At 32.8% G+C, this 20,483-nt stretch overlaps 1 protein-coding gene across 1 annotated transcript; it reads left to right on the forward strand.

Moving 5' to 3' along the window:
• Positions 1-13,858: 13,858 nt before the first annotated feature.
• LOC148180307 (uncharacterized) lies at positions 13,859-19,883 on the forward strand. Its single transcript, XM_088049531.1, has 3 exons — positions 13,859-13,897; positions 13,952-14,005; positions 14,385-19,883. Exons 2-3 carry the CDS (start codon positions 13,952-13,954, stop codon positions 18,651-18,653), a joined length of 4,323 nt encoding a protein of 1,440 aa, XP_087905657.1. The 5' UTR covers positions 13,859-13,897; the 3' UTR covers positions 18,654-19,883.
• The last annotated feature ends 600 nt before the right edge of the window (positions 19,884-20,483 follow it).

Below are 20,483 nucleotides of genomic sequence, written 5' to 3' on the forward strand. Positions count from 1 at the left end.
CGTGGTATCTTGGAGAAAATTGACAAATTATTTTTTTCAAATGTTTACCGCATATTTATAGAGATAGAAGATAATCCGACAGGTATGTGGTCATTTGAAGTGGGGATGCGTGAGTATTTGCACTCAAAAACGCAATTTTTTAAACTTTTAAAATTTTTATTAATTATGATTTCAAAATCCCAAGAAAACATAACCAAAATACTCTCAAATAGAGTTTGCCACATGAAAATTAAGATATAAAGATGCTAAAACTTCGTGCAGTTTCAGCACTTTTTTTTCATTTCATTGCGCCGCTAAATTAGCAGAGAATGCATTTAACACGTCAAAGTAGACAATAAGAGCCCCATTTCATGTTAACTTGCGGCATTGCAAATCAGAGTTGCGTCTTAGCAACCCCAATTAAACAGCAACTGCGTCAACGCAATTTTCGCCACTGACTTGAAATCGGGCCCTAAGGGGTTAATTTTAATTCAGTGCCGCAAATCGGTTGCGCAGGGCGCTAAAGCATGGTCGAGCGTCAATATTTAAAAAAAAATGGGGAAGACAAGTAGTTAAGGCTCTGTCCTACCCCGGCCGAAGTGCATAGGAAATAGCGCAAAACGCCATTACTTTTTACGGCCACAAATTAAGAGCTGGAGTTTTGATTTTTCTTGTACGTGTAGATAACACCGAAATGTACCCGGGAAACTCTTTGATTTTCAAAATTTTCTTATAAATTCATTTAAAAAAAATAAAAACTGAAAAAACGCCATGTCGTTTTACGGGCGCAGTTTTAGGAATTTTTGCTTGAACTACGACTCGATAGATGAGGAATTTGATTCTACATCCGGGAAACTCCTTGATATTTTCCCCACATGAATAGTTTGTTTAGAAAAAAATAAAATGTAATGTAAAAATTATTCTCAATTTTCTAAAAGTCGGCAACCAACACTTCAATGTTCCCATGATTTACAGCCCCTCACAACAGGGGGTCTCTAATCCTAATCACGTTGCGACAACTACAGCTCGACCGACCGGCGATTGACCATTGGGACCCCAAATTTATACCTATTTCCTACCAAGAATTGAAGACTGCCGCATCTGAATATAATAACATTTTCACCCTCATGCAAGATTTCTAAAAATAAATTTTAATACATTTTGTCGACATTTTAATAATTAGATTAACGATTGCAAGAGATTTTTAATCGTTAATCTAACTAAAAAGTCACTGTTCAAAACCTTTTTTTTTTCTCAGTTGAGTGTGGTATTTTGAGTTTAGATTTAGTGCAATCAGACTCATCTTTATTGACAAAAAATTCGCTTTTGACTCTTGAAGCAAACCTCAATTAACAACTTGAATTACAACATTGCATTTAAACAGTCTATTGTATATAGGACAACGGATTAATTGCATTTCATACATTGATTGTTATGCATTTTATTGCAACTTTGACCATTTGGTCCTTTGCCGCAAGCAGGGTGGAATGTTTTCTCAAGTAGCCATAAGATCAAAAAGGTCAGCACCGAGTTGTCTCCCATACATGACGGTCAGGTTAAAACAAAAAAATTAGACGATTGAAAGCTTTTTAGCGCTCCCGTAACTATTTGATTTTTAGATACCAGCATAGCTCTATATTGTTACTTCTGTGTTTTAGCAATTTCCCCAACTTTGTTAAAATAATTACCCAAAACATAATTTTACATTTTCAATAATTTCTGTATACTTATCTCAAATTGTGCTACTTTAGCAACTTTTTAAACTTTTCCAAAATGATGAAAACATTCATTGATGTGGACATTTGTTCTCAACTTTTGAAATATTTAGTTATGTCAAGATATGTTATTTTTTAATTTTTCGTGATGCTTATAAAATGTATAGTTTTTTGACGTCCACGTATAAAAAGTAAAAACAAATTAGTGTTAAAGTTTAATACACCAGTATTACTTAGAATCCTTCTAGATCGTTGGATACCTTTCATAATTTTGAAACTCACGTTAATATAAGTAGCTGATGGCAAAAGTACAACTACACAAATTTTACTAGGTATTTGTGTATTAAAAGCGTAAAAATTTACATTGCCGATTGAAAGAGACAAAAAGTCTAAAGTTGCGCGGCAAGCTCTCAAAAACGGCAATTTGAATTTGCACTCGAAATACACACAATATTTTTTCTACAATCTTGGATCTTTTTTTATTAAAAACAACTTCTACATCTAATTTTTAGATTTTTAAGACCCAACCGCACACCACCTTCTATGTTGCCATGGAAAAAATACCTATGGCATAAGCGATTTATCGAAAAAAAAAATCGTGATCGAGTGTTTTTTCAATTTTATAAAAAAAATTGTAGTTTTAGAACATATGTATTCTTTACCTACCTGTAATATTTTGTGTTATACGGAAGTACCCAAATATCCGTTTTAAAATTTGATAGAATTGATTTTATTAAATACCCGCGAATGCGTTGAAACACAAGAAATGACAAGATGAACTAATATCTAATTCTAATTTATTTAAATTTACTATCAATTAAAACACTGCGTGACAAAATTTTAGTAGCCAAAAAACTGTTATGTTCTATACCCACCTTTTGAAAAAACATATGCCGTTAACCGCAAGTCACCACCAAATTTTATACAGGTGTCCCAAAACAGGCGTGCCAAAGTGTCGGTAAGTTGTCAATTAGGGTCCCTGCAGCTTGAGAAAAATATTTAAAAAAATTCATTATCATATTCAGAGTTTTCTAAGAGTAAATTTCTAAGAGTAAATTTGGCAACATGATACATAAAAATATTGTACCCACGTACACATTTCTTTTGTATCTATAGAAATTAGAAGGAACAATGAAGGAGCAAAATTCGACATTTAAAAAGTCAAAAGCCAAATTTTGAAGCATTTCAAAATGAATTATAGTATTAGAGATTACTGTGACATGTACCAAATACTTGGTGCTGCTAACGGCAATTTGAGATTAGCCCAAAGGATGTACCAGCAACGTTATCCTAATCGACGACAACCCTGTCGAGTTACGTGCCAAAGATTGGATCAGCGCGTAAGAGAGACTGGAAGGATAGATTTGGGAGAAAATCACGATAGTGGGAGACCAAGAACCACAAGAACCCCTCAATTTGAAGAAGTTGTTCTTGATCAGGTTGAAGAATTTCCAAATAAAAGCATTCGCCAAATTGCTCGAGAACAAGAAGTCAATTCTAGCTTAGTAGGAAGAATCTTGAGGACGGAGAGATTGCACCCTTATCATTACACACGAGTTCAAGCTCTGGAACCTGACGATTATAATCGAAGGTTGAATTATTGCAACTGGGTAATGAATCAACAGAATCAAAATCCTGAATTTAGTGTACGTAATGTGTTATGGACTGATGAAGCAACATTTACGCGAGAAGGAGTTTTCAATTATCATAATCATCATTACTGGTCCATTGAAAACCCTCATGTGTTCAGAGCAAGTAAACACCAGCAGAAGTTTTCAGTTAATATGTGGGCCGGAATTTTAGGAAATCGCTTGGTCGGTCCTTTCATTCTTCCAAATCGACTAAATCACCAAAATTTTTTAGAATTCCTAAATAACGATCTCCAACTTTTTTTCGATGATTTACCTCTAAATATTTTGCGCCAAATGTGGTTCCAGTTGGACGGTGCACCAACTCACCATGCCGGTCCAGTGCGTGAATGGCTAAATACAAATTTTCCTCAAAAATGGATCGGCCGAGCAGGTCCTGTTTATTGGCCGGCCCGATCGCCGGATCTCAATCCATTGGATTTTTTCTTTTGGGGACATGCGAAGCAAATGGTTTATGCCACTGTGCCAGAAAGCAGGGAAGAACTCTTGGAAAGAATCACAATGGCTGCTAATGCAGTAACGCCCGAGATGTTAGAAGATGTTCAGTTAAATAAAATTAGAAGAGTGAATAGGTGTCTTCAAGCCAATGGTCGAAACTTTGAACATTTGCTTTAAACCTTCTAAAATTGAATGTTTTTTTAATGCATTTTTACATAATAAATCTCAAAAAAAACTATTTTTAAAATGGTAGAGGTAATTCTCAAAGACTAACAATAAGTATTTCTTGTTTTATTACGCTTCGTTTCAAAACCTTAACCATTTTCAGCAATGAAAAATTTTATTATCAATGTAAAACGAGAAATACATTCACTGACGAATAGACAATGCACAGTAATAGTGACTGGAGTGATATCATAATAACGCAATAAATAAATATTGAAATTTTACTAGAACGCTGGAAAACACCAAAGGTTCCGATCCACGATGACATAGTTTTATGAGATTATTGTTTCATGACAGCAAAATGTCCGTAAAATGTTCATTTGGATGCTATTTCACTATGAACTCCAGGATTCCCACCGCTCAGAACAAAACCAGATTTTGAAGAGCTACATAAGACCAGTCAGAGCTTCATGTTATCGCTTTTACCTTTGCCAAATTCAGATACAAATCGCTCGTGGCAAAGCACTTTCCTTTTCTATTTCAGAACAGCAAATACCGCAAATTTTGGTGAAGGAAAACATTGACAGCTCTTATTGACATACACAACATTGACTTCTATTAACAATGAAAATTTTAATTGTTATGGTTACGTGTGGTGGTAAAGCAATGTTGTCAAATGATTTTTCAGGTGAAATCGACACTTAAATCTTCTGAAAGTACAAGAAACAATGTAATAAATTACGCTCAAAAGCATCTTATATCATCCAAAGGTCTTAACAGAACCCAATGCATAGCTCTAATAATTTCAAACATAAAAATAAAAGTGTTCAAATGTTGTCTTTTGGAGCCCTGTATCTTAAAAACTACAACAGATTGAATTTTTTTAACACGGGTTTTTTGAACCTTCACCACCAACGTAATAATAATTTGGCACGCCTGTTTTGGGACACCCTGTATTTAATTTTAAAAGTAAAATTTTATGACTTTGTAAGTTTTAAACATTTTTGTTTCCAAAATAAATGTGTTTACATTATCAAATAGAATCAATTTCAAATTACTGTAATAAAATCGAATTTTGTAATAAAGAGTAAAAAATCGTATCAAAGTTGGCGACTAAACAAGTTATGATTTGCATTTATTTTTTTGAAATTTTAGTATTTTATATATATTTTAAATATTGATAACCATTCCATAACATTAAAATCATAAGTAAAATAGAAAAAGAATTTCTTTTCTATGTTTTTTTTAACTACTTATGTTAAAAATTGACGTAACAAAAAGAACGTGAAGGTTATTAGGTAAGGATGTCCTTTTGGTATGTACTTTGTTTACATTACATAACACATTCAAAATTAATTTGAATTTGTTGCACAGTGTAATTTTGAAAATAAAATTGTGATGCTACACATTTTTTACTTGAAATATAAAGTTGATGATGCCTCATCATTTATTATTTCTCTTTATTATTCATTTATTATTTTCGAGGGACATAATATTTCGAAATCGGGAAACGTTCGAAACAAACTCCAAACCAAGGCAAATTCATCTGCCTGGTTTATTGCTGAACTGTTGAAGAAAATATGCTAATTTTACAGACGATTTTCACCCTTATGGATGATTGGCATGTGTCAAATGGTTAGTATGTTGGGTTGCATATTTTTCAAAACACGAATTTTAGTTGAGGGGTAGAACAGCCTTAACGAAACGACTTGCAGCATTTCATTCGTGTAGTGCTAACCAATTAAGCAAGATTTAACTCCAAAATTTGGGTAAAATATGATAATGTTCAATAATGTATAAAAAATTTACTGTACCGACATGATTTTGAAAACTACTTTGATAAAACAGGGTTTTTTCTTCTCAAATTTTAAACATGATTTGCATTTAAGGTTTAAAATAAAAATAGAGATGTCGTAAAAATTTTTAATTAGCAAGTGTTTTCTCAAAAACTCAAAAATCGATAAATATTCCAATTCTTAGGTGTCGCCAAACTAACACTAGTAAAAAACAAATTTTTGCATCCGATTCTAGAGCTTGATCAACCGTAACGTATGCAAATTTGCAAATTTTTGTCTTCTAAAATAAACACGAACTTGAGGGTGTTTATAAGTGTTAATATAAAATTATTAAAAAATCAAGATCGAATAAGTATATTTGAAATTTTTTGTCAAACGTCCTTTCAAAATTTCCAAATAGCTGCAAATTATTCTGAAATTCTTAGGAAGGATTACAGTTGATCCGTTTAGTGGAAATTGGATTACCTGTGTTTAACCTAACCTAATGACTTTACTTTGACTGTTACCGACTGCCGCTGTTTGGCAAATTTTTATACTGGGTTGTGGGTTCTGCAACAATGATAAACATCCCCAAAATCGTGTTTAATTTAAAAGATAAAAATTTGCAAATTTGCATACGTTTACGGTTGATCATGTTCCAAAATCGGATGCAAAAATTAGTTTTTTATCAGTGTTAGTTTGGCGTCGTGACACCTAAGCATTAAAATATTTATCAATTTTGGAATTTTTGAGAAAACACTCGGTAATTTAAATTCTTTATGACATAACTGAATAAAAATTTCTGTTTTTTTTTCTAAATCTGCAAATCATGTTTAAAATTTGAGAAAAAAAAAACGCTGTTTTATGAAGGTAGTTTTCAAAATCATGTCGGTACAGTAATTTTTTGTAGTAAAAGTTTTTATACATTTCTCAACATATTCAATCATATTAATCTCATGCAGTTCCAAGTGTTTCTTGTTATCAAATTCACCGTAAATTATTAACTTACTATAAAATTCCTCTACTTAACAATTAATACAAGTGAAGTAACTCTTTTTTTATCTTTATAGTTTTATTATTGTCTACTTTGACGTTTTAAATGCATTCTCTGCCAATTTAGCTCAGCAATCAAATGAAAAAAAAGTGCTGAAACTGCACGAAGTTGTGGTATCTTTATATCTTAATTTTTACATAGCAAACTATATTTGAGAGTATTTTGGTTATATTTTCTTGGGATTTTGAAATCATAATTTATGAAAATTTAAAAAATTGTTTAAAAATTTGCGTTTTTAAGTGCAAATACCACGCATTTTCACTTCAACTGACCACTTACCTGTCGGATTATCTTCTACCGCTATAACTATGCGGTAAATATTTGGGAAAATCAATTTGCCAATTTTCTCCAAGATACCACGTTTGCCAGAGCAAAAGAACTCGACGTTGGAAACCAAGGATTTTATTCTCGGTTGCCGAGCGGGCGGGTAAAATATCGGAAAGGTTCAATCAATATTCATTTTTTTTATTTCTAGGAAACGACGTTGAAGAGGTGAAGAGGTGGATTGCCAGGGGGCAAAATAACCTCGAAGCCTTATTTTAAGTTGTTTTATTTAATTTTTGCTTACAATAAAGTTTCATTTTTTTGTTTGTTTCCTTTAACTTGTGACTTTTTATTTACATTGATTCATCAATCATTACATTTAAGCTTTTATCCACCTTAGAAAAACAAAACTAAATCGTAAGATTTTAGCAATTAAAACTTGCCAGTCAAAATTGCGAAATTTGTCGTTTATGAATTTGCGCCGCCGCCTCCAAGTGGCTGATGTCCCACGCCCATTTCAAGGGAATTCCATTGCCTTGATTACTGCCCTGGTCAGTTTTTCAACAACAAAGCTTCAAAATTTCTTCGACCCCGCAAATTTTATTTATGAGGGTGCAAATTACGGACACCACCCGCTGAGAGTTTACGGCACCTCATTACCTATTCCGCCCATGAGGTCAATACATTTGCTGCTGACCGTACCTACCTTTAGCTACCCGAAGGAATCTGTGAGGAACCCTAATTTTCGGAGCAATAAAAAACACTCCGCTAGTGCTTTTACTTTTAAATGTTGAAAGATGAAATTTCGTCAGTTTGTAGCAAAAAGCTTATAAATTACGAAGGTGTATAGAACTAATTAGTCACAGTTATCGAATTTATATTGCTGGGTAAAATTTTGGTCTAATACGGATGTCCGGTTTTGCATTTACGCGACATGACGGAGCCCCTGTCCAGTATGCACAAACCATGCGGGAATGGTTAAATCAAACCTATTGTGGTTTTCCAGGTCCCTAGACCTAAATTGCGATTATTTTTTATGCGGACATACAGGATGTCCGGAAAGTCGCGCACCACCGTGACACTGTATTATTGGACAATGCCATAGATCATAGGAAAAATGTTAATAAAAATCCGTGTCTTCAATTTTTCGAGATATGGATTGAAGAGTAAAAGTTTAATGTCAAAATTAAAGATTTCTGTGCAATAATTTTAGGTTCAAATGAATTTGTTACCTAAAGGACATTTTGCGTAAAGGCAGAGTGCAAAAAAAATCGGAAAAATCTTGTAAGAAATGCTTGAAAACTGTTAACAAAATTTTATTCTTCACATGAAACCATAGTTACATTACTCGTTCATGAACCGACCTGACTAACGCCAACAATGCAACAGCAACGTTACCTATGGCTTTGAATACTGAAAATTTAAATTATTTGGGAAACAGTTCAGCATTGTTGCCATTTTCCTAATTTTCTTTTGGCTCTCCTGCGAAAACCACCAAAAAATTTACCACCCTGAAGGATTCAACATAGAACGTCCAAATTTGGTGCAAAGGGTTGATGTCTTAAGACAAATAAATGATTAAATTTTGAAGGCAAAAGAAATTTTGCCTTTATTTTCACCTGTAAACTTGATTTTTGTTTACCGTTTTTTTGAATTTTTTTATATTAGTTCATATTTTCGGTGGACTGGGTTTTATAGACAGTATCTTGGAAAACGCCACGCCAAGTTCAAAAACGAGCATATTTTCAACCTCTTAAGCCTTTTAAACGAGGTCGAAATATTGGAATGTTCGAGGACAGTTTAACATTCGGAGAAACTAGTAGACGTGTGGCTTGCAACAGTCAAACTCATATGGAGGGACTGGCAAGAGAAAGACTTAGAATCCCTTAGTAAAGACAGTAGACGTCTTGGAGTGAAGCAAGCGTCTTAACACAAAGTGCACTTGAGAGCCTATCAGTACCAGCAAGCTGTTGATATAAATTGGATAAGAGCAATTGACCACAAAATATCTATAAATACAATTTTTTGTCGAAAACTCTTATTTAAACTTTGGGATTACCGTCTTCATTTTTGCATTATTCTCACAAGAGAACAATAGGCAAATAAACCGCAGAAGGCCAAGAGGGACAGCACTAGCCTCTGGAATAATAAGACATCTTCTTTTTAGTGACAAATTCAGGTTTTTCTTGTGGAACTGTGATGGACGGTTGAGTATTAGAAGACCTAGAGGTCAGAGGCAAAATTTACAGTTTTTTTAACATCACCATACGAGTATAACTTCGGGAGGAAAGGTGTGGAGAGCAATACCCCACGGAGGAAGGTAACCTCTAATAATCATTCCGAAGATATGAAATGCGCATCGCTACGTTGATACAGTGTTGGAAACGGTTATTTCTCCGTTAATCCTGCACCTTTCAACAAGATAAAGTGCGGTTTCATGCAGCCGGGTTTCTTTGAGGTTTATGGTAGTAAATGACATTAATCTTTTACCATGACCATCCATATTACCGGATTTAAATTTTATAGAACAGTGGAGGGATCAAAAGGTGAGTCGATTACACAACCCACCAAATACTTTGAAAGAGCTGTCACCACCTTCAGATAGCCTGAAACGAGATTCCTCAAGATGCAATGAACTATCTTATTTCCAGCATACCTAAGGGATGGTGACTGTATACGAGTACGTGTACAAGTATAAGTGTTACGCATTATTATTATTTTTTTCTAACTAAATATTGTTAAATTTTCTCAATTATTGATTTTTTGCAATGCGTCAACTCTTTCTATCAAATTTGAACGTTCTATGTCTACTTCTTTAGGGTGCTTAATTTTTTTAAAATTTAGAGTACTTCTAGACTTGATAAGAAGAACCCAAGAATCTTGCATTGCAACTGTTATAAATAAATTATTATTATTCTTTAATTACTTCTTGTTTATTTCTTCAAATTTAATGTAAAAGCTTCTTTTTAATATTCAAATATGATCTTTGAATTGTCAGCTCTGATTTCATCTTCACTATGGTTTTTGATTCAATGTTGTTACCAAGCTTTTTAGTTTTTAATCGTTAGTAAATAGTATATTAAGTATTAAGAACAGTAAGGACACCGATCGAAGACAATTGTTTAGAGAAGCGAAGCGACTACTCCAATTACACTGGTCAATAGTGATTTTGTTGCCCGTGATGTAAGAGTGGTTTCGAATACTTCTATGCCAACAATTCACGAAACTATAAATGGTTTTAGAAAATTGGCTCTGATTTTTTTTTCAATCTTGATTTTCATATTTTACTCAAAATCTATAAAATTGAGAAAGAAATAGCAAGTATATTCTTAAATATATATATTTTTTAAAAATTATTACAAATTGTTTCGTTTTAATGGTTAATTAATGTACATAGAAGTTAAAAAAGAAAAAAAAAACGAAAAACTTATGTTAAACTTTAATGAAACGCATTTTATAAGCGCGTCTTTTATATTTTTTATGCCCTTATTTACTGAAAATATTCCAACTTTTGTTGGTCACGTGGCGTGCATAAAAGGGAATTTTAACATGATAATGAACAGTTTATTATAATGGGGAGAATGCACATTTTTGAATTTTGATGAAAATCGATAGTTTTCATGTCGTATAATATGATGTTGCTAATAAAAAAATTGCAAAAAAATTGTTTATAATTTTTTAAGCGTTTTTAAAAGTCCGATTCGAGCGAGATTGGAAAACATACCTATCAGCGAGGCTAGCTTTGTGACGTCACATCTCAGCTTCGCTCTTAGCAGAGCGAGTATTACTCGAGGTGTTTTGTGCCAGAATGTAAAAGTGCTAGTATTAATGCACCCGAAAAAATATTTATAACAGTTCCTTAAGACAATAAGAAGAAAAAAAATGCTTTTCGGCCACGAGATGTTCGATGTCTGATGTTTCTATAAAGTGTAATATTTTAAATTTATTGAAATTAATTATGTTATTACCCATGATACATGCAGGTATTACATTTTTTGATTGACTTTAACTCTAGTCCACATGCTACATACACTGACTTTATTTATTAAAGTGCTTTATACAAACTTAAAAACAATGAATTTTTTGCTTAAACTAAACACTTTTGTTATATCCGAAACAACTGCCAATTGTACCTTTTCTCAAAGACTTGACTTGACTTGTGTTGGGGGTTTTAATAAAAAAATCCTTTGGTCTAACGAAAAAACTATTCGAAGAAATTTACCAATTTAGTTGCAACTTTTATTCTATAGAGTAGTCTATCTAGTATGTCCCCGGATTGAATTTGCAAAAGGAAAAAAAACTTTATTTTTAATTTTACGCATAAATCACGGAATAAATAGTTTTTGCTTAAATTAAAACTTATCAGAATGTGTTTCTAAAATCGTAAAAACCAAAAACTAACAAAGAACTTTTTTATTTTTAATTATGCAACAAATGCCAAAAGAATAAAATTTATTCCTTAATTTAAACCAATATTTGATTAACCCACACCTCTTTCAGCATATAGTTCAATAATTCTAACTCGTAATTCGACTGTTTCGAATTTTATCGGATGCAACTGCATTTATTATCCGAGTTTTAAATACTTACCCATTATTGAGTAAATTTTCGTTTAATCTTTAATGCACTATTTGATATTTTGAATTCACAGCCTACTATTAAGTACTTACGATTAGAAAATTCAATAAATAAAAATATGAAAAAATTGATTTTAAGAGTACAAACTAATAATTTTGAAATTTTAATTGCAGATTTATCTGTTTTGAATTAAGCAAAAATGTTATTCCATTGTCATTTTTTTGTAACATGGAAAATAACTTTTTTTTTCTCTCTTGTGAACTCAACCCGGGAACATACTGTATAGTGGATTGTATAGAAATTAAAAATTAAAAAAACAACAAAAGCTTTGGATCAGTTATTGTTATTAATTTGGTCTGATTATAAAAAATCCAATACAGTAAACCACCTATTTAATTTCTACCAAATTATTGAATTATAAATTTTAATACGGAGAGCGTATTCTTCATAATAATTATTTCCGAATATAGAAAATAATAGATGGTTATTATATCGTAGGTACATAAATAAAATTCAATCAAATCAGAATAGATCAAAATGTAAAAACCATATTTTTTCTACAAAGATGTTAAGAGAGGGAAAGAAATAATAAATCTGATTGTGTATTCGTAGAAATTATCGTTAAATGCGGTAAATGCGATAAATGCGCCCGCCGACCGAGAATGATGCAAAGCAAAAATGTGAATAAAAGTGTGAAAGTAGACCGGTTGAATAAGAAACATCAACATAATAATTATAATTGTATTTCTCTTGGATAATAAAAACCCAACCATTCATTGTAAACTGACATATCAAGTTAAAGAAAGATGTAGTTACCGCGACACTTTCACCGCAAAGTTAGGATTTCTTGATAAAAAATCCCATATCATTTGCACATCTACGTGTCTCAAATTTTGTGTGTCGGCTTTTTGAAATCCCGTTTCCATTGTGTATAAATTCTTTTGCAAAAACAATCATAAATTGCAACGCTGGTGTTAAACAAATGTTCTGCATACGGAATTCCATCAGTAGGCGGAGCGCGTAGCTGAGATGTGACGTCAAACCAATGAAAAAGTGTTTCAGCTCCCGCCTGAATATTTAAATTTCTTTAGCCAATTTTGGCAAAACCGTCATGTATTTTTCAAAAATTTTTGCACCACCGCGTTATTTAAACAATATTCTACAAAATTTGGTACAAAAACATATAGGTTACATTTTTTGCATTCTCCCTATTCGTGTTCTGAAGAGCCGACTCAAAGTCTAAATTATTAAAAATATAAAATACGCCAAAATCGTAAAAACCATAGTCAATTCAGTACTTTCAAGAATATATTTGAAAACTATGGTCTTGAAAACATAGAAATCCACAGAGATATTCAAGGCAACAAAAAAAATTTTTTTTTTTGTTGAGCTGTGTTATTTTCTGAGATTCCTGAAAAGTCAAAATTTCGGTATTTTAGATGACTATTTTTAAAATTTTTACTTTCCGTTCTAGAACGGTAAGTAAATTTTGTACTTACCGTTTTGTTTATCTTGGTAGCCAGTAAACTCTACAGTTTACCAAACGCTCTAGTGCGATTATGGCTTTAACTTTTTAAATCGTTTACAGCCACCTTACCGCAGACCCCCATAAACATTAATAACGCTCAAGTGGTTGGGTCTCATCTGCCTTAAAATAAACCGTGTTTTTTATTTTTAAGACATTTGTTTAAAACTGCATTCTTTGATAAAAATAAATGAATTAATAATATACTCAGTAACGAGTTTGGAATGACCCATATTCTGTACGTGTGAATTGTTTGCTCCACTAGTGCAAAATACCCATTTCAAACGAGTTAACAGACTATACTTTTTCTACGATCAACCATAAAACCTCACGAAAAAATGAACTCTTGACCTCGGAATGTGGCTATTCTGCCACAAGTGGTGGAATATTTTTATTATTTTTTAATCTATCTATTGTAATCTGTATTTTGTGTTGACTCGTAGTGCTGAATAAATTTGTTTCATCTAATTTTGATACCACATTTTTCTACTGATATCGACTGAGTTTACTTTCATAAAACTCAAAAAATAACTATGTATCTACATCGAATCCCATTTATAAAAAATTTCAATTTATTATTTTATAGAAAACTGTATCAGTAAAAAAATGTTTCGGTAAGGTACAAACTGTGATAACTTCTTATCAAAAGTACATATGAGAAAATGATACATGTTGATAAAAACAATTCGCTGTCGGCAATTGTTTTTGAAATCTCTAGTACAGATACGTATTCAGAGTTAACTTGTTAAAAAAAGGTAAAACTATCTTTATAATGTTGTAAATTGAAATATGTATGGCTTCATTTATAGATGTCGCAACCAAATGTAACCAAAACTTATGCTTCTGGTAATGCTAAGTCTGAGGTAAGTTCTAAAACTTCTTCAATTTTCTATTAAATTATGTGTAAAGGACAAAATTACAGAAGAATTCCTTGCTTTCGTTTTCTTTTTAAATCAAGATGAAACCAAACTTGTTAAACACGAAGGAAACCCATAATCTCTATACTGCAATCAATAGATAAGAACTCTGTTACTCAATGTTTAAACTGCTTGTGAAAAATTAGATTCGCAATTTTTCCAATTTTTGTTTAGTGCAATTCTTATCTTATTTTTATGATTCAACGTGTTGCTGTTTAACTGAGGGTGTCGTAAGTATAAAGTTGAAGAACCAAATTCATCGTACGTTTTAGTTTCTTTAATTTCTACCTAAACCTAAACACAAACATGTTTTGCATTTTTTCAGACTTTCCGCAAAAGACGAGGCACCACCAACAAAGGCACGGATTATGAAAATCTAAACGTCGCAGACTTCGTAGTGAAGTTAGTCACTAACCAACAAGTGAGCAACTTCACTCTGTCATCCAACGACGAGAGGTTCGGTGCCTTCGACGATATCGTCATCAAAGTCGAATCAAAGAAAACTGCTGAAGTTATCGCAATTCAGTTGAAGCATAATGACAGAGGTAACTTAAAGTTGGAACAACTGCGGGGAAAAAAAGACGATTTTAGTATTATAAAATATTGTGATTCCGTTCAGGAAATTAGCGAGCGGTGCGACAAATATGTATTGTACACCAATCTTACATTTGATATAACTAAGAAAACTTCGGAGTTCGAACTTGAGAGCCTAGAGTTTAAAGTTGGCGTCAAAGAAATTTTATTAGATGACACACTAAAAATATTTAGTAAAGTAGAACACGCTTATCAATTTTTTATTGTTGAAGGTTCGTACGGCTCTGACAAATCTAGTAATGTCGAAAAGTACCAACAATTTTTCCAAAAGTTTTATCTTTATGCCAACCAAGATAATGTTAACAACGTTAAGAAGAGTTTACTCGAAGCATTCAGTAAATCATTTAATGCCACAGAACAAGTTGCAGAGAGTTACATTAAATTTATAACAGAATGGTCAAAGATTGAAGGTCGAAAACACAAACTCGACAAAAATTGGATGACGCATGTACTCGTCTTACAACTTTTGTCTTCAAAAATGAAACCTTTGTGTTTTAATTTAGAAAATGAGAAAACTCTGGCGTTAGAAAAAGCTTTTTCTCTTTTTAACGTGGTTCCCTTAAATGAAAAAATGTTTGAAAAGTTAAAAGAAATGTGGGGTGTTGTTAAAAACTCTTTAAACAATCGCAAAGAGATCAGTACAATAGCAAGTAAATATCAGCTAAGTTTGGACGACTCAAATTCAACAACGTTAAACCAAATCTTTTGGTTACAAGGTAGATGTCCATTGGTTGTAGAAGCGGACGACGCTGTGTATAAAGCAATTGAGTTATGTCCCGAAAAAAATTATATTTTTTTATGTGGAGAAATTGAAATAAAGAAGTTGTCTAAACAAGTCAAAATTTTTCACAATTTGTCTGATATTCAGGACCATCCTGAAATTTATAATGAATTAACGGCAATCTTTAAGTGTTCAGTCCAAGGTAAAGCAGATGTTAGTTTGCAAAAATTGTGTAATGAGTATAAAAAGTTGCCAAGCTTAATACAAAGTGACGATTTAGTGGAGATGTTAAATAATCCTTTAAAAATAGGTGGTCCAAAAGAAAGTTTTAGTTTTCCGTATGTCAACAGGTATTTATTTCGCCACATTATAGACTCTGAATATTTAGAAAAGACTGACGAAGAAACTGTAATTTTAATTGATAACGTCGCCAACATCAACAGTTTAAAAAGTAGATTTAAGCGTCAGAACTTTGTGAAAATTGAATCAAAAGATGACGACGATTCAGAGTCGGAAAATTCTGATTTAAAATCAGTAATTTATGTTTCTGAAACTACACGGAGCTTTTCGGAATTTGAAAACCTATCTCAAAAAAATATAAAAGTACAAACCTGTCACCATTTCAGGTTGTTAAACGATGAAAATTTAGAGTGGATTCGAAGCAAAGGTGACATCAATCAATTGCAGAATTACAAACTCTTAACTAATCGCTTAAAGGAGGAGACCTTCTGGTCCCAAAAACCGGAAAATAACATAAATTACATAGTAGGTGAACCAGGCATGGGAAAATCAGAATTAATGAAAAGTCTTAAAAATCAAACTCCTTCGGAAATCTGGACAATTGTCATACTACCTGAAGACATTTTTTCATTTTTTCAGAAAACAGAAGCTACCGCAACTGCTTTTTTTGAATTCATAACACGCGAAAAAAGTAAGAATTTTGGCTCTCGTGATCAAGAGCTTTTGAAACTGTTTGCTGAGAAGGGAAATGTCGTCTATGTTTGGGATGCGCTTGATGAAATTGAGACTGCGAAAGTCGGAACTGTCGGTGATCTAATTCTAAAATTTTCTGAAAAAAGTTGGGCTCAATGGATTACCTCTCGTACGCATTTACAAAAGTCATTAGAACTTAAATTTAACGTTCTTTCTAGAAATCTGACACGATTTGATAGAGAAGAGCAACAAATGTACATTCGCGATCGTTTAATAACCACTACTTCTTTTGAAACAATTGCGGCTTTTAACGAACAAATTCAAACTTCGGTCGCGCTCGTTGAAAAAAACAATATTTTGGGAGTTCCATTGCTATTATTTATGATGACTGAATTGATAAAAAACAACAATGAAGTTGATTTATTCCGCGGTGGGTTTTCACTGAGTAATTTATATCAGTATTTTGTAGAAGAAAAATTTAAGGTGTACTATAAAGTCAAACTGGGTGTGAACTACGAAACCAACTTTAATGTAAAACAACAATATGAGGCTTTAAAAGAACAAACTCTGCAGAGACATGTAAAAGCTGCTTTAAAACTACTTCTCCCTAGCAAAGTAGTAAAACGGTTTGAAGTGGATACCGAAACGATAAAGATTACTGAAACTGATATTCTCATCGGTTTGATAGTGGGAAATCAAAACAATGTTGCCATTTTTACACATATTTCGTTTGCTGAATATTTGGTGGCCACGTATTTGTTAGAGAATTGCGATAAAAAACATTGTTTAAAAGAAATCTTGTTTGAGGAAAAATACAGCAACATCCGTTTCTTTTTTGATTTAATTTTGGCAAAAGACTCTCCACCTCATATTGCTGTTTTGTATAAGAATTTAGAGCTAATAAAAAAATATGAGTGTGATATTCCAACGTGCAAAGATAACGGTGGTCGTTGTGTATTGCATTTGATTTGTTCTTGGGGACAGCGACATCCACATTTTAACGTAAAAAAGTCATTTGATAAGTATATCATAGATCATAATTATCGTTTCACAATTTCAGGGGAAACTCAAGAATATTCTGAACTACTTAACTTCTTATTGGACAAATGTAATTCAACGGAAACTGACGACTTATTTAAAATGACTCCGCTCGATTATGCGCAAGAATCATTAAGTTTAGTAGCCGAGATTAAACTAAGACGAAAGCAAAATGCAATTTCAAATCTAAATGTCAATTACGTGAGCAATATTTTTTATTATTCAGCAAGATTCGGATATCTAGAAGCTTTTGAACTGCTGATTCATAATTATAAACATTTAATTAACATGCGAAATATCTACAATTGCACTTTAATTATTATAGCAATTGATTGCAAACATCTTAATGTTGTTAAACTCTTGTTGTTGGTTGGTGCTGATATCAATGTAGCTATAAACAATGGAGCCACTCCACTGTATCTAGCATGCGCTAACGGAATTACAGATGTTGCAAAAGAGTTACTCAGATGCGGTGCTAATGTAAATCAAGCGACAAGTAAAGGTTTCACACCACTTTACGTGGCTTCCCAAAGAGAACATTTTGAAACTGTAAACTTGTTGCTTGACCATGGTGCCAACATAAACAAAGCATCCAAAGCAGGTTCCACACCGCTCTACGCTACAAGTTTGAAAGGATCTAAAAAAATTGTAAACGTGCTACTTCATCGTGGTGCTAACGTAAATCAAGTGGGCTTTTATGGTTCCACGCCACTTTACGTGGCTTGCCAAAACGGACATCTTGACACTGTAACCATGCTGCTTAACCATGATGCCAACATAAACCACGGGGCCAAAGATGGTTCCATGCCGCTCGGCATTGCAAGTTCTAGAGGACACAAAGATATTGTAAACGTGCTGCTTGCTCGTAACGCTGCGGTAAATCAAACCGCCAATAATGGTTCAACGCCACTTTATGTAGCTTGCCAGAACGGACATCGTGACACTGTAAACATGCTGCTTGACCACAATGCCAACATAAACCAAACGTCCAAAGTTGGTTTCACGCCACTTTGCGCTGCTTGTTCAAAGGGACACGGAGAAATAATAAACGTGCTACTTGAACGTGGCGCTAGGATAAATCAAGCGGACAATAGAGGTTTCACGCCACTTTATCTAGCTTGCCAAAACGGACATCTCGACGCAGTAAACACGCTGCTTGATCACGAGGCCAATATAAACCAAGCAACAAAAGCTGGGTCCACGCCGCTTAAGATTGCCCGTTCAAAGGGACACAATGAAATTGTAAAGGTTCTAATTGACCGCGGCGCAGTAACACTGAACACTGATAAAAAGTGTGTTTTAATGTAGTGATGATCAAAATCAAAAATAGCGTTTTAAACTTATAGCAGTTTTAGGGTGCGGATTCCATCACGAATATACTTTTTTTTACGCAGATTCAACGAGTAGAATTCGAGCACTCGGCGGGAATATGCCTGAAATCTAACAAAAGTCGATAAATTATCTAAAAATTACGGCACAAAACGATTGTTAACTAACAAATTTCCTTGTTTGTGTTCTGGACTTGTAATCAGTTTAAGTACACCGTCTTCATTCTATTCGACCTGAAAAGAAAACTATAACACCCCGCATTTTGATGTGCTATAGAAATTTTGTCATCCGTTGACTAAGAGATGCAAACTTTTGGATAAAATAACAAATTTTCGTATAATTCATTGCTTTATTAAATTGTTTTTTATTGTGTCAATCAATACTTCAAAAAATTAACAACACATTTTACACCAAAGAAATTTATTGGATCAATTCTTGGTGTTGGCAAAAATTATCAAAAATACATTTTATTCTCAAACACCAAATTTTAAATTAAATTTAAATTGGTCAATAAATGTTGTACTTTTTAGAAAACACCTGAAAAGACTTCTTTTGTAACAATCCCTTACTCACCTTCAGTGACAAAGAGACTGGAAAGAATTTTCCAGGCTTTAGATCTCAAAGTAGTTTTTACTTTAAGTCCAAGCCTCCAAAGTCTTCTAGGTAATCCTAAAGACCAAGTAGAAACAACAGAAAAGTCGGGGATTTATGAAATTAAATAAAGATTGTGATCAGAAATATATTGGGCAAACAAGAAGGTCAATTTTAAAAAGGTTTAAAGAGCATGAAGCTCATCTCAAATTTGGAAGGTACGAAAAATCAAACGTTGCCCAACATGTTTTTGACAATGACCACCACATCGATGAAAGTTGTCTTTGTTTAATAAAAAATGTAAATAATTGTAAATTTCTAGACATTTATAAAAGTCTAGAAATATTTAGAAACAAAAATGTAATAATGAACTCAGACAACGGCCCCATCCTCTTCTCCTCCCTCAACTCCCTTTTACCTACGCCAAAGGGGACTGGTCGACACCCTTTTAATATGTAAAGACGAATTATTTGTTAGTTTTTAGGTTATTCATCGCTTTGATGATTGCTATCGAAACGCGCGTCAGCATTTTTTGACGAAATTTAATGTTTGGGAATAAAATGTATTTTTGATAACACATTTTACAATTTAAAATATTCATTGCGGTGATACTTACAATAGAAGCTTCTAAGTTTTTTCCAAATTTAAAGTATCACACCTCATTTACTTTGTATAAAATGCATAAAGCAAAAATTTTACCAACAGTGTTCTTATTATCTAATAAAAAAGATCAAACTGAATTTTGTCTGCATATTTTAGTGTTGTCCATCTTCATCCTAATTTTATCTGTGTTTTCCTTTTTAAAACAACACATCGATATTATTATCAGCTGAATGTGATCAAGAGATGTAAATACGTTTGTTTATTTTACTTCGTTCTTGTCATTTGTGTGTTTTCTTGACTTAAATAAAAATGGGGTCATGAATCTATAATAAGTCGTTAACTTATACCTCTCAAATTGTGCTGATTGTTATTTATTGTAAATAAGTAATATTTGGTAGATAAATTCATAACGCTATGTGAGATGTTAAAAATGGTGGATGCGCTGGGCAACCAACACGAAAACAAATTTTCAACATACAAGGTAAACCCGAATCAAGTGCAAAGATTTTAATTTAAAACGCCTTTATCGGAGTTCCCCTCAGTTCAGCAATAATAGTGGCAAAAAAATGTGGGTTTTACTGTGCCAAACTGTTCAAATTTGGATTAATTTGAGTT

This window comes from Gnatocerus cornutus, chromosome 1 (assembly GCF_029298725.1).
Source record: "Gnatocerus cornutus isolate USDA-ARS CGAHR chromosome 1, icGnaCorn1.1, whole genome shotgun sequence".
NCBI lineage: Eukaryota > Metazoa > Arthropoda > Insecta > Coleoptera > Tenebrionidae > Gnatocerus > Gnatocerus cornutus.

Coding starts and splice junctions, on each gene's coding strand:
- LOC148180307 (XM_088049531.1), top strand. CDS start 13,952: ATGTCGCAACCAAATGTAACCAAAACTTATGCTTCTGGTAATGCTAAG. Junction 14,006..14,384: donor CTGGTAATGCTAAGTCTGAG/GTAAGTTCTAAA, acceptor GCATTTTTTCAG/ACTTTCCGCAAAAGACGAGG.